Raw genomic sequence first — 14,157 nt, forward strand, 5'->3', positions numbered from 1 at the left:
ATTCTAGCTACATGTTAACGCAATGTCAAAACATCCCAAGAAAACTATGCATTTGTAAGCCAATAATGTTTTTTGTACACCAAGTCAAAAAAAAAAAAAAAAAAGAAGAAGGAGAAGAAGAGACAGAGAGAGAGACATACTCTAAGTCAGGCAGTGGCTGATCAAAATCATGAAATTCTTCAGGTAAAGTAATAGCATTGTAAGCAGCTTCTCGATTTTCCTCAGGCAGGTCAACAACACCTGGAAAAGAAACGGTAAGCTTGAAGACCTGGCTACACCGAAGATTATCAAGGGGTCAAGGAAGGTAAAACGTCAGTATAGGGAGGGAGGAAGACACAAAAGGGAAGAGATATGGGGACATATGTATATGTATAACTAATTCACTTTGTTATAAAGCAGAAACTAACACACCACTGTAAAGCAATTATACTCCAATAAAGATGTTAAAAAAAAAAGTCAGTATAATTTCTTAAGGTTATATTCCAGAAGGGTTGATAATATTTGCAAAATACCACTGAAGCTCAAGTACTTTTGTTTTTTTAATAATCATTAGCCACATTACTTGTGTTACAAGAGGTCAAAGCACTAATTATGCATTAAACTGAGAAGTCTTTAAAAGGACGTATCAACAAGTAAATAAATATTAATAACAGTTTTCTAAATAAGCATGAACTTTATGAGGAAAAGGAATGACTGCAAAAGAATACCCCAAATGTGAAGAGAAGCTGGTTATTTTACGAAAGTGGGATTAAATTATTTCAATTTTCTTTACATTTTTCCCTATATTTTTCAAATGGTCTATATAAAAATGCATTGTTTTAAAAGATAAAAAGAAACAAAACATGTTATTTAAGCAAAATACACTTAGCAGCCACATATAAGAAATCATCGGCCTCCACCTACCATGTCATGGCCCCCGCCTAAATATTTTACTTTTAACCAAATCTTAGATCTCAAAGATTTCACTATTTATATATTAAAATAAATGGAAGTATAAGAATGTAACAACAGTAGAAATTACGGTATAAGGCATCTCTCCTACACACTGAGATTATTTTAATCAGAATAAAATTTCGTCAATGCTTTAAAAAATTATACAATAGTAATTATCTATGCAGATGCAAGTTTGGTTGCTAGAGTCCAATTTAGAATCAACTATTACCTAAAACAAAACAACGAAGAACTATAGAGAACATTTAATAAAGTCTCAACAACTTAAGCTAAAAGTAAATTTAAGACTACACTAAAATTATTCAGGAAAAAACTAAAATTCTAAGATTTTCTTTCCTGAGCTTTTTAAAAATCATAGAACGATTAGTTTTCCACACTTCAACCTCTGATGATTGCTGAAAAAGGGGTTAAAAGAAAAAGGCAGCTCCAAAGGATTAACAAAAAAGGTGTAACTGTCCTAATTCCACATGTAGAACCAAAATAAAATCGGTTTTCTCCCTTGAAACACTGCCTCTCTAAGCTCTGCCCTGTTTTTAAGGGGTTCCCTGTACTGCAATTAAAACAAACTACGCTCATCTAGCATATTTGCTTAGCAGTTTTTAAACTAAACACGATTAACTCCAAAGTTAAAAACAAAACAAAAAAGTCAACAATACCTGGCCGAAAAGCCATCTTTATCTTAATGAACGCTTCATTACAATCTGCCAGGAGATATTTGGCTTTTCTGTGATAGATTCGAACTACTCCCAGTAAGAGATGTCCTGACGTTCGGAGTGCCATCTTCACCTGTGAATTAACATTACTCCAATTTATAAAGTTAATTTTCTGCATTTAGAGTCTACTTCAAAGCTTGTATGTTGTGCAATTCATAGGCAATTTATCTCTCTCCATACTTTTAACCATTTATTTGAAGTTACCCCACAATCATGTACATTTTATTTCTCACTGCCTTTACCTGTAAATTTCCTGAGTATACCCAAAGAACAGACGGGCAGAAATTCATGAACTGATACAGAGGTGAAGGTAGCTATGAAGCAAGTATTAAGGCAATCCATGAATTGTTGTCATTAGCACATTAAGAAGCATGTGGCACTTTTGGTTGCCCATCTAGAGTCATTGCTCCTTGCTGGCTAACTGAACTCTGATTTTATTTGGGAAGTGAATGTCCCCAGTCTGGAAGGATGAGTGTCTCAGTCTTCTCTGCTGGTGCTTGTTTTTGAGTGGGTACGTACCCCAGTTCAGCCAACGAGAAGTGTCAAGTAGGTCAGAGAATTCCTGAGAAAGGTTTTCCCGATTAAAACAAAACAAAACAACGAACACCCCCCTCCCTTCCTTCTCCCCTGCCTGCACTGTGAGCAGGTGGGGCTTGTAGCTGCCTGCAGCACCCCCGTAACTGCGCGGCCGTCTGCATGAGCCCAAGAAGCCAATAAACTAAGAAAGGTGAGTCCTTGGATGACATCTTCGAACTGCTGAACCAATCCTAGATCTTCCTATTTCTAAACTTCTAGTTAAATAAGACTGTTAACTTCTTTTGTTTAAGCCACTTCTCACTGAGTTTTTATGACGTGACTGGAAAGCTACTGACTGATAAAGGATAACGGTATCCATCTTTCTTCACAAGAAAATACATTCCTCAGCCTGTATTTTATCAAGGTAGATCTTGATCAGTGCTTACGGGATCCAGTATGTGGGATGAGACAGCGTAGTCGGGCAAAGAATGAGAGAAGGAAATACCCAATCTACACAGAATGAGTCAACATTCCTCTGGTTATAATAAGAATTTTTTTTTAAAGAACAAGAAAACATGAGCTCAACTTTACCAGACTGTTTTCCAGATCACACCATAAAAACATCAAATTTTTAAGTAGCAAAGAAAGCTGTTAAATATTTGCGTAAAGTTTAAATTATCCTTAGTACACTATGTTACTTATAACTTACAAATACAATGTGTTGTTTTATTTAATATGGGTACTCTCTGTAGCAGTCTAGAATCCTATTTACAGTAACTCTCAGGCTCTATATTTATGGTCACATCTCATAACAGCATAAAATTATGAAGTTTAGTGTTATAAATTCATAAGTATCTAAAACTGTAATAAATTTATAACTAAATCTAGGACTTATCTGATGATAAATCCCTGATATGAAAAATAATACCCAATTACAATACTGCTCCTAATGGAAAATGACAATCTCCCTTTATGGTGTAGTCTTAGGAAATTTAAAATTACTGCTGACTGCACCTTCACCTAAGAAAAAAGGAGGAAAAAACCCCCCAATCTTGGCATGCCATTATCTTGTCCAGAATTAGCAACTTCTAAAAGGTGGTGTTTAAACAAAAACATGGAGATACAGAGAAGAGAGTAGTGGTTACCTTAGGAGAACAGGATGGGGGAAAGGCAAAATGGCTAAAGGGGATCAACTGTATGGTAATGGATGGAAACTAAATTATTGGTGGTGAGCACACTGTGGGGTATACAGAAGTAGAAATATAAAACCTATATGATGTGATAAATCAACGTTACCTCAAAGTAAATTTCTTAAAAATGCAGATAATAAAGTAGTCACCTCATTAAATAAAAAGGTGGTGTTTGGGCCAAGTCTCTCTTTCTGGATTAGTTTGGTTCAGGGTTTAGTCCCGGAATAGGTAAAATGAGGTGTGGCATTTTTGCTGTTGAGCTAGCTCATGTTAAGAGTGGAGGTATAATCAAGAACACAGGCTATACATCCAAGGAAAACTCTTATCTGCAGGGATTTAAGAGGGGCTGTTCCAACCAGAGACGGAGAGGGGAAGGGTGGAGAGAGAACGCATGCAGCTGCAAGGAGCAATTTGTCTGACACTTGTTCTAAACGAGTAAACCAACATTGCACCACAAGAACTGCACAACAAGAGCAGACATAGAAATTTTCACGTCAGTTCACCCTGTGGAGATATCTATTGTGATATATTCTATCACAATAAAACAAAATCAATCAATCAAGTAAAAACGCACTTTGAAATGGTTTTTAAAGTTGTAGTGTCCCTAATGGGGTACAAAGTACTCTGCACATATTATGAAAAAGTTTGTATCCTTTTAAGCCAAATCACCCTCAATACTTGCTTATGGATGTTAAAGATTAGCCACACATATCAATTTCAAGAAAAGAGTTCAATTTCTCCTTTCTCCATTCACCTAACTCAGTAAGCATACCTATAAAAAGAAAATATCATCTTCTCAAACAATTCGACCAGCAGTGCACACTGGTGCAATTTCCCCACAGAGCAAATTGTTAATGCACATCAGAAATCTTAAAATAAGTATATCACCTGCTCCAATAATTATATTCCTAAACATCAACATTAAGGAAAGACACAGAACAAAAGATTTTACAAGTAACAGTTACTAAACGGCTGTTTTTTAAAAAGAGGAAAACAAAAACTTGTAATCCTACCACCTAGAGAAACCTTTAGTAATATTTTAATATGCCTTCTAGGCTTTTATATATGTATAAACACAATTTTTGTGTGCATGTGTACACAAAAAACTGTATTACATTGTTTTGTAATGAGCCTGCAGCCAGGAAAAGCTGTTCATAGCATTATCATAATTTTTAATGGTTGCATTATACAGACCAGAGGAATTAAATTCAAAAAATTTGGAAAAACTATGGATTATTTCCCTCCCTTCCAAAAGAAGCTGGTAAAATAAATCATACACAATCAAAATGATAAATTTCAGGTCCATAATCCTTTATTTGAAGTCCTAGGGGCCAAATGTGTTTTGGAATTCAGAGCTTTTTGAATATTATAAAGGTATTGCAGTGCACATGCCGTTTATTAAAACGTTCCCAAGAGTGTCTGCAGCAGCTCCCCATAACCATACACATTAGTATTTCTACAGTAAATTTATGAAAACACAAATGACCTCACTTCAATTTTGGTCAAGTTGTGTTTCTGGGTTTTTCTGTGTATTTAAGTTCTGTGGGTAAGAGACTATGACAATGTACAATGCAACCATTAAAAATGATGGCAGAGTTATGAACAGAGCTTTTCCTGAATGCAGTCCTGTTACAAAACTTACAATGCAGTTTTTTTTTTTTTTTTTGCGGTACGCGGGCCTCTCACTGTAGTGGCCTCTCCCATTGCGGAGCACAGGCTCCGGACGCGCAGGCTCAGTGGCCATGGCCCATGGCTCACGGGCCCAGCCGCTCCGCGGCATGTGGGATCTTCCCAGACCGGGGCACGAACCCATATCCCCTGCATCGGCAGGCGGACTCTCAACCACTGCGCCACCACGGAAGCCCAACAATGCAGTTTTTTTATACATGCATTAAAAAAGGAGAAAAATTACGTGTATAACACACGCACCCATAAAAGTCTAGAAGACATCGCAAGATACTAAAGGTTTCTCTCGGTGGTAGAACTACGGGTCACTTATTTCCCCGTTTGTAAAGTTTTCTAACTAGTATTGTCTTAGAAATAACATAATAGAAACATCTTTAACACCAATAAATTCTACACCGTAACTCTAAAACCAGCTGAATTTCCATATACAGATAGAAATTTTATAATTTACTCTAATTCCAAATACAAACTTTCACTTCTCTCCTGTACAACATTTATTTTCCCAGATAACTTTTCTAAACAAGTCTCTGCTACACCCCAGCTTTATTCCTGGGATCCCCTTGCTCCTTCAGCAATAAAGAACTGCTCTTATTTAACACACTGTACCAGCATTGTCCAAACTGTTAATCCTAAGAGGAGCTCCCAATGCTGATCCAGGGAGCTGCAATGTGGAATGCTTTCAAAATAGGAAAATTGGTACATGTATGTGTGTATGCATATGCATAAATACAAAGCCCAGGAAAGGACCTTTAAAACACAGATGTGATATGTATGTGTGTGTGTGAGTATATAAAAATTATATTCAAGGACTATACCTTTATTTTGAGATTAGCCCTTCATACATTTTTAAAGTCAACCTGTCTGTTCCTCAATGAAATGCTCATGATGTTAAGTAGCTATAATTGTGTCTGTTTGTCTGAATGGTCTTTCCTTGGCAACACAAAAAACACATATTAAGTCATACTATTTGTGAAATCCAAGGGTGGAAACCACTGCTTCAGAAGTTTCAGAGGATATCAATAAAATCTCCTCTAGAAACAGAGTAGTAAGCAAGGCAGATAAGGTAAGGACATTCATGAGGCTTCCATTCTAGAGGAACACAGTAATACTTAGGGAAAGACAGCCTAGTACAAAAGTTCTACGATGGGAAAAAGTTCTGGTATCTTCAAGAAATGGCAAGTAGGCCTGTGAAGCTGAGGTGGGGCAAGTGTTCTGGATACCATTTGCTACGTGGATAAAGTATCAACAGTTAGATCTGGCCCCTGCAACATTTTCTAATTAATGGGTCCTTATTTTGAGAAGTTTGTAAATTCCTCAATCAGGAATACCTATACACATATTTAATATAAAAACATCTAGAAAGTTAAATATAAAATATTTGGGTACTGCCCGACCATGCTTATCTGCCATTAAAAGAGGCAAATGAAGATATCTGTGTACTCAACAGAATTTTTAAAGAGAAGAGAGTATCAAACTGAAACTCTGGCTAATCTATGGATTTTCTTTACCTCCAATATACATCGGTGCCTACCTAAGAAGCTGTTTTTATAGAATTCTATTTCACACATCAATGAACCATCAACAAAGTGAATAAAAATATCAACATCAAACATACCTTTGGCGAGATGATACTCTCCACACTGCTCTCTAAATTACACTCAAACACATGGGCTTTGGTTAGCTTCTTATCCCAGTGGGCCGCTAGCCAAATTTTGGCCAGAGGCCCTCTTTTACTGAGGACAAAATGTGCGTAGAACATTGTTCTGGTTGACTATGAAACAGGAGGAAACCTGAAGGGGACAAGAAGTTAATGCAAACAACACCACATAAGAAATGAATTATTTATCAAGACATACAAGAAATCTGAAAATAAAAGTCTCCTATTCTTCTAAATATGAAAACTATGAAAGGGTTGAGTGAAGTGTAGTATGCATATAAAAAACAATCTATTGTTTAATTTTGAGAAGGTAAGAAAAGATCCCCCCACACACTAAGCTGAAAGGAAAGGGGACAAGTCAAGTCACTTCCATGCCCTACTATCATCTTAAAATAAAAGTGCTAGTTTGTTTTTTTTCCTTTAAGTAAAACGGTCTTCAGAAAACTCTTATTCTTTTTGAAGTTCCATCAAGTGTTAATTCCATTCCTATCCTGATTACTAACTGTAAAAGTAAGTCTGCTTCTGGCCCAAAGCCAGAAAATATATTCTTCATGACAAGAAAAGAATGTCCAAGAAGAAAAACACTCAGGCACAGATATTAATCAATGAGGAAATTTCCATGTTTAGAACCCCATTAAAAACTGAGATTCTTAGCTAAATGCATTATATAATAATTGCTACCTCATGACAAGCATTTCATATTTCACCAAGCAGATAAGTAAGTGGGCTGGCCCCATTTTACAGGTAAGCAGTTTAGAAAAGCTGAGCCTTAAAAAGATGAAGCATTGTATAGTTTTCTCAACTCAGGAATCTGAAAAGCACTTGATTACTAAATTCAGGACAATGATACAGTATACAATTTATCTCATGACTGAAATAGTCTTAGTAGAAACACAAGTATGTTATTCTTTTATTTTCCTTTTAGTAAGCTAATGTATTAATACCTAAGAAAAAAAAAAGGCAGCCTGAAAAACTCCAGTTTGGAGAGCATGTGAACGGTGTAAAAAGATAATTTCCCTTATATCATGTATTTTCCCTTTTCCACAGAAAACTTTAGAAAATCTATTTTGCCAAATGAATTTTTTCTAAAATGTCCGTAACACTAAAAAAAGGTAAGTCATGCTTTTACAGAAAGAAACTCAAGCACACCCAAAACACATGAAAACTAATTAAGATTTAAAAACTTTTAAAACTTATGTCACACCTATCCCTTGCTCCCTACCATTCCGAAGTCCTGGCAACCACCGCTCAGTTCTTTTCTCAGATTTTATCATTTTGAGAATGTTATATAAATGGAATCATACAGTATGTGACTTTTTGGAACAGCTTCTTGGATTCAGCATCATGATACAAATTCATCCAAGTGTTTGCTGCATGTCTTAACAGTATGTTCCCTTTCATTGCTGAGTAGCATTCCATGGGGGTGGTTATAGTACCACAACTTGCTTAGCCATTTACCTATTGAAGGACATTTGGTTGTTTCCACTTTTTGGCTATTTCAAATAAAGCTGCTGTAAATATTAGTGTACACAGACTTGGTGAATGTTAATTTTTCATTTTTCCAAGATAAATGTTCTGCGGTGTTATTGGACAGCATGGTAAGTGTTCCTTTAACTTTTAAAGGAACTTTAACACTGCTCCTATCAAAACTCGAATGAGGTTAATAGCTACTGACAAGATTTTTCTAAAACTCATAAGGGAAGGCAAAACACCCAGAATAGCTAAAAGTATTTTGAAAAAGAAAAATAAAGTGGGAAGAATCAGTCTACCCAATTTTAAGACTTATTATATAGCTACAACAGTCAATACTGTGTGAAGAGAGACACACAGATCAATGACAGATCAATGGAACAGAGAACCCAGAAATAGATCCACACAATTAAGTCCAACTGATTTTCACAAAGATGCAGAAGCAATTCAAAGGAGGAAGGTAGTCTTTTAGTCTTTGACAAATGGCGCTTGAGTGATCAGACATCACCCATAGGCAAAAAAAAAAAAAAAAAAAAAAAAAGACCTCAACCCAAACCTCACACATTATATAAAAATTAAGTCAAAATAAATCACAGACTTAAATGTAAAACTATAAAATTTTAAGGAGAAAACCACAAGGGAACACCTTTGATACCTAAAGCTTGGTAAGAATTTTTAGACATTGTACCAAACACATGTCCTATAAAGGAAAAGAACCTAACATGAAGGAACTCACTGAGGATGCAAAGACAAGACAGAAGATGGGAAAAAATATCTGCAAACCATATATCTGAAAAGGACCTGGATCCAGAATATATAAAGAACTCTCAAAACCAAAGAGTTAAAAAAAAAAATCCAACTAGAAATGGGCAAAAAAAAAGGACATTTCAAGGAAGAGAATATACCGATGGCAAATTAAAAACAAGAAAGATGCTCAGCATCACTAGTCATTAGGAAAATGCAAATTAAGACCCAATAAGATATCACTGCACACCTCTTATAGGAGCTAAAATAAAACATAATGGCAACAGGAAGCAAATGCTGGTGGGGATACAGAGATGCTGCATTTCTCATACACTGCTATTGGGAATGCAAAATTTCTTTTGAATTAGCTTAAGAAAAAAGATCCAGAGTAGGTTAACTTGTATTTTCATATTCTTACAAAGGGACTGTAAATTTTAAACAAGAAGTTTGCTTATTGTACTTTCAATTAAAAACTATGCTCATTCCTTCCAATAAGGTACAGAAAATACATACATATTAGTTAATGTATCCCAAGCAAGAGATTTTATGCCTGTCAAAAATGTTTGGGAGGGTGGTGCAAGAGTAATTCAGTCAGGTTTGCCTCATCTCCAGTTTCCATCACTTAATGGAATTTTCAATCTCTGAACCAGATGCTTCCAGGGGATCATTAATTCACACTAGGAAAATTTTCTCTGAAGAAAAAAATAAAATAGGCTTCATCAACTGCCTAATGATGTGAACTTTTTTCTCTCAAATGTGGAGTTAAGAAAAGAACTAAGGAATACTAAACTAGGAAGAATCCGGATCAAATGCTCTAAGGTAAAAGCATTAAATAACAACACCTCAAGTGCACCTTCTATTCCACTTAGCAGATCAAAATTTGCTTCCCATAATCAAAGAGAGCCTCCTATGTTGCAGTGCTTCTACTTCAAGCCTTAAAGTTTGTTAGCATAAAAATTAAGCTGCCTCTACAGCATTATAAATACAATCTACAGGATTTTGTAGAAATCCAATATAGCTGTGTGTTCTCAGAAATACAATCACTGTCATACACATAAGCTCCAAGTATCACTATAGAAGATAGTCATGTTCCAAACGAGTAAAAAAACTCTTACTATTTAGCTCCTAGAATACTCCCTGCTGCGTGTCAACTACTAAATAAGTGTTTAATGAATAAGGAAATGAAATAAACCAAGTGATCTCATAATTGATACATGTAAAAAATTCTGGAAATTTTAGAAATTGAAACTGGCAAGTCTCAACAGGTGTCAGCAGTTCATGGCCAGCACTTCAGCTGCTAGTCAAGAGTACCATGCCTAAAATATCCCAGCTATGCCCAGGCAGAGATTCCTAAACGGATGCTTTCTTGGCATTGGATGGCGAGTAACTAAAGCAGAGTGGTGCTAAAATTAATCTGGGAAACAATTAGCAAGAGGAAATCACCTTAATAACTAAAGGAAGCCTGATGTATAGCAGTGGATCAACTACTGGCTTGTACCTAAATAAGAATAAAGTGTAATCATTGTTGCCTTTTAAACCATTTTTTTCCCTTAGTAATACCAAACCGTTAACCAATCTTTAAAGAAGACTGGTTGAAAGTTTTAAAGATTCTAAATTTTGCTAATTCTTTACAAAAGATCTTAGCAGAAAGTCTGCATTTGGTCAAAAAGCATAGCTTACCAGTTTCATGATTGCTCAATCAATTTTTTCTAAAGCAGCAAACAACTTTTAAAAATTGATCCTAAAAAGTAATTTAAATCTGATGTGAAATAACAGACTGATAATTTAGAACATATTCAGGAACGCAAAAACGGCAATTTCTTTTAAGATGTTTCTAAAAAACCAAAGTCAAATTACAGCTCATGTTTCTACAATGATGTTAAACCATTATAATATTTCACTCATCTGTTAAAAAGCAGGGCAGGATACTGGCTGCATCAATTGCTATGACCTCTTTGAAGGGCAATGTGGCAACATCTCATACTTTCCAGCAAGAAACTGCACTTCCAGTAATAAACCAAAAGTATACTTGAGGATGTATAATAACAACAATTTAAAAAAAAACAAAAACTTACTAAGCTCTAAGTATTTTATGTGTCCATCCTCTTTGTGATAGTCTTAGAAGATAAATGCTGGCCCATTTTACAAACCAGGAAAAAGAGAGGATAAGGAATGTGGCAAAGGTCACCAGTATTTAATGCAAGTGGAACTTGAACTTCAGAGCCCACAAGTCTAACTAAACACTATGTTGCCTTGCCAGCATGACCTTTAATAGCAAAGTATTAGAAATAACCTACTTAGCCCTTAATAAGTGACTTTTAGCAAATTAATACAATCATACAATAGAATTCCCATGCACTCTTAAACAATGATAAAAGAGAGCTCTCTCTATACATGTATACAAACATGCATTTGCATGAGCAAAAAATACCTATGGAGTGCAAATAAAACTGATGACACCGGTCACCTTTGGAACCTGGGTCCAGTGAGAAAGTGAGGACGACCCTTCTGTACTGTTGTTGGACTTTCTTTTTTCTTTTTTAACTTATGGAATGCACAAACGTCATCTACTCAAAGTAAAAACAATTATTTTGGGAGTGCTTTGGCAGTAACTAGCATGTTAAACTGCTTAATCTGTGTAGTCCACTTTTCCTAACTATAAAAAACTGGAAGGTGGAAATTCAGTGATTACTAACCTTAGAAAACATCAACATCGAACTCAGATAAGAATGGAACCATCTCTTTGGGGGTGCTTGGGGAGTGTCTCAGGGACCGAAGGTATTTCCAACCCCGCACCCTAGAGCTCCCCTCCCTTTTGATACTAATGTTCTTTGAAGGAGAGTTTTACAATCAGACAGCCCTAGGTTCAAACTCAGCTCCCTCCACAGTTGTTTTGTAAGGGTTAAAAGTGAATTAACATCTGAGGCTTAGCCTTCTCATCTATAAAATGGGGATGTTTCCCGAACAGTCTTATGAGAATTAAACAGAACACCATACCCAACACAATGCCACTGTAGACACAGATAGTTACTTTGGAAAAAAAATCTCCCACAGAGCACATACCAGCTACCATGATCATGCCTAACAATTCTGACATCACAACATTTAAACAAAAAACACAAAATCTTCATTTCTGATATTAGAAATTTCCCTTCTGTACCAAACTATAAAAGATAAAACTTCTCAGAATCCTTATGTTCCAATAAATAGGAACTCACCAGGGAAGAAATTCTCATCCCTAAGAAAAGTTAACCCTAGATTGTACTCATGTGTTGCCTCCATAGACACAAGAAAGGTAAAGGCTGCGCTCTACCAACGTCATTCTGACTTGTATATAAAAAGGCACTATGTCCACTGAGGTACGCACACCTATCACGTCGTCTACAAACTGGTACTAAGGTAATCACTGGGTATGGCATACGTCCTTACCAATGCCTTTTAAAAAGTAATGGATTAGTTGCTTCCAACATGAAACAAAGAAATTTAATGACTCTACAACTTAGGAAAGCTTTTCCAGCCTGTCTTCCGCACAACCACACAGCTCCCTGGCATTTACATTCGTTGGAAGAAAATGGGAATTTGTTTCTGGAATTCAATCATCATTCTAAACAATATACGGAGAGCAGATGTTCACTTTCGCTTGCGAAGGGAAGCCGATGAACAGTAGCCTTTACCAGAAACCCTGAAAAACTCAAGCGCGTTTTTGAACACTGAAAGCCTAACAAATCGTAAGGTGGCCAAACCTTCCAGCGTTTCCCTCTTTCAAATCTGAAGAAGGCCGCTAAGTCTGGCAGCAGCATAGCTCGACAGTGTCACCCCACACTATCACAGCAGATCATTCTCAAAGCCTTTCTCAGCGAGGAAAGAGACACCAGGCATTTGTCAGAAACGCCCCCTCCCCCCCCAATACAACACTCAATATCCTCAATCGCTAGGAAAGCCAGGGAGGAAAACCAATTATGCTAATTTCCTAAGAATCAGAGGCAACTTCCCTTGATCGCGTTTTCTATGGGTCTGGCCAATATTTGCTATCTCCAGCGTAACCATTTTCCTTAAAAAAAAAAAGGGGGGGGAAGGGGGAGCAACACCGGTCCCTGGCGAGGGGCCCGCCCCGTCCTCCGGCCTCACCGTGGCCGCAGTGGCAGGGCCCGCGTGTCTCTTACCCCGCACCCGCGCTCGGCGGACGGCTGCGGCCCCTCGGAGCTGGCGTCGCGGGCGGCCAGCCCGCCGCCGCCGTCTCCCGCCCCGAATCCCGCGTCTTCCCAGACAGCCATTTTCACCCGAAGAGTAGGCGGCCCGGTGCCCAGAGCGCGCTCGTTCAAACCTCCTCCTCGCCCTCCGCGGCCCGGGGTTTCTTCTACCTCCTCGGGGAGCCGCGTCTCACCGAGAGACCGACCGAGTAACTGCTTCTTTGGCCTTGGAATAGACCTGAACCATTTGCTACCCAATAGACGATGATGCGGGCCCAGGCTGCGCGGGTCCCGGCCGAGGGTGGGCACCTGGGCAAGGGGCCTGGGCGGGCGGCGCTGCGGTTCGGGAGCTCGGAGGGTGGCAGCACTGCCCCGACCCGGGGCGCAGGCAGTGCCGACGTCTCCCTCGCCCTCCCGCCCCCACCTCGGGAGTCCGGCTCCCCGACGGCAAGAGGGCAGGGAACGGGTGGGGGGAAGAGAGCCGGAAGAAAAGAAGGGGTCGGCCGACTATCTTACCTTGTTTTCCGCCGGGAGTTGGGCGGGCTGGGTGGCCTGGGGAGGGGAAAAGGGTCGGGGGAGGGGGCGGGGAAAGGGGGGGAGCCCTTGTGAGGTGTAGCTTCGGAGCAGCTCCCGCCGCCGCCACGGCCGCCGCCTCCTTCCCGATTCACTCAAACAAACAAGATGGCTGCCGTTACGCCGCGGCTCTTCCTGCCGCCCAAATCCTCGGTTCAAATCGGCAGGATGTTTACGGTCAAAATGGTACCTGTGCGCCTGCGCAGCCAGCCTAAGACCCAGAAGGAGCAACGCAGGCGCAGCGACCATTTCCTTTTCTTTGGAACCCGCCCTCTGGTTGAGCAGCCCCGAACTGAGCAAGCGTAAAGGTGATTCTCTTGCTAGAGGGTCTTCTAGCGTCGCGGAACTGGCAAGCGGCGCGCGCGCTTTGCTTGCCAAGGAAGCGCTGATTGGATGTAACTTTATTCTTGGGCTTGTTTTAAAGGAAAAAAAAAACCTGTGTAGTTTTGTATGCCCCTTACATAAAA

The 14,157-nt window shown here is 38.6% G+C and overlaps 1 protein-coding gene across 1 annotated transcript in view; it reads right to left on the reverse strand.

Annotated features, from left to right (window-relative positions):
- Positions 1-13,849, reverse strand: part of RAD21 (RAD21 cohesin complex component) — a 28,452-nt gene extending 14,603 nt beyond the window's left edge. Inside the window, exons 1-4 of the mRNA XM_081258991.1 lie at positions 13,634-13,849; positions 6,672-6,846; positions 1,608-1,737; positions 141-240 (exon numbers count right to left, since the gene is read on the reverse strand). Coding sequence (XP_081115117.1) covers positions 141-240; positions 1,608-1,737; positions 6,672-6,815 — 374 coding nt within the window. The 5' untranslated portion in view covers positions 6,816-6,846; positions 13,634-13,849. The remainder of the gene's footprint in view (positions 1-140; positions 241-1,607; positions 1,738-6,671; positions 6,847-13,633) is intronic.
- Positions 13,850-14,157: the final 308 nt, after the last annotated feature.

The sequence above is a fragment of the Mesoplodon bidens genome, assembly GCF_964165515.1.
Source record: "Mesoplodon bidens genome assembly, chromosome: 16".
NCBI classification, from domain to species: Eukaryota; Metazoa; Chordata; class Mammalia; order Artiodactyla; family Ziphiidae; genus Mesoplodon; species Mesoplodon bidens.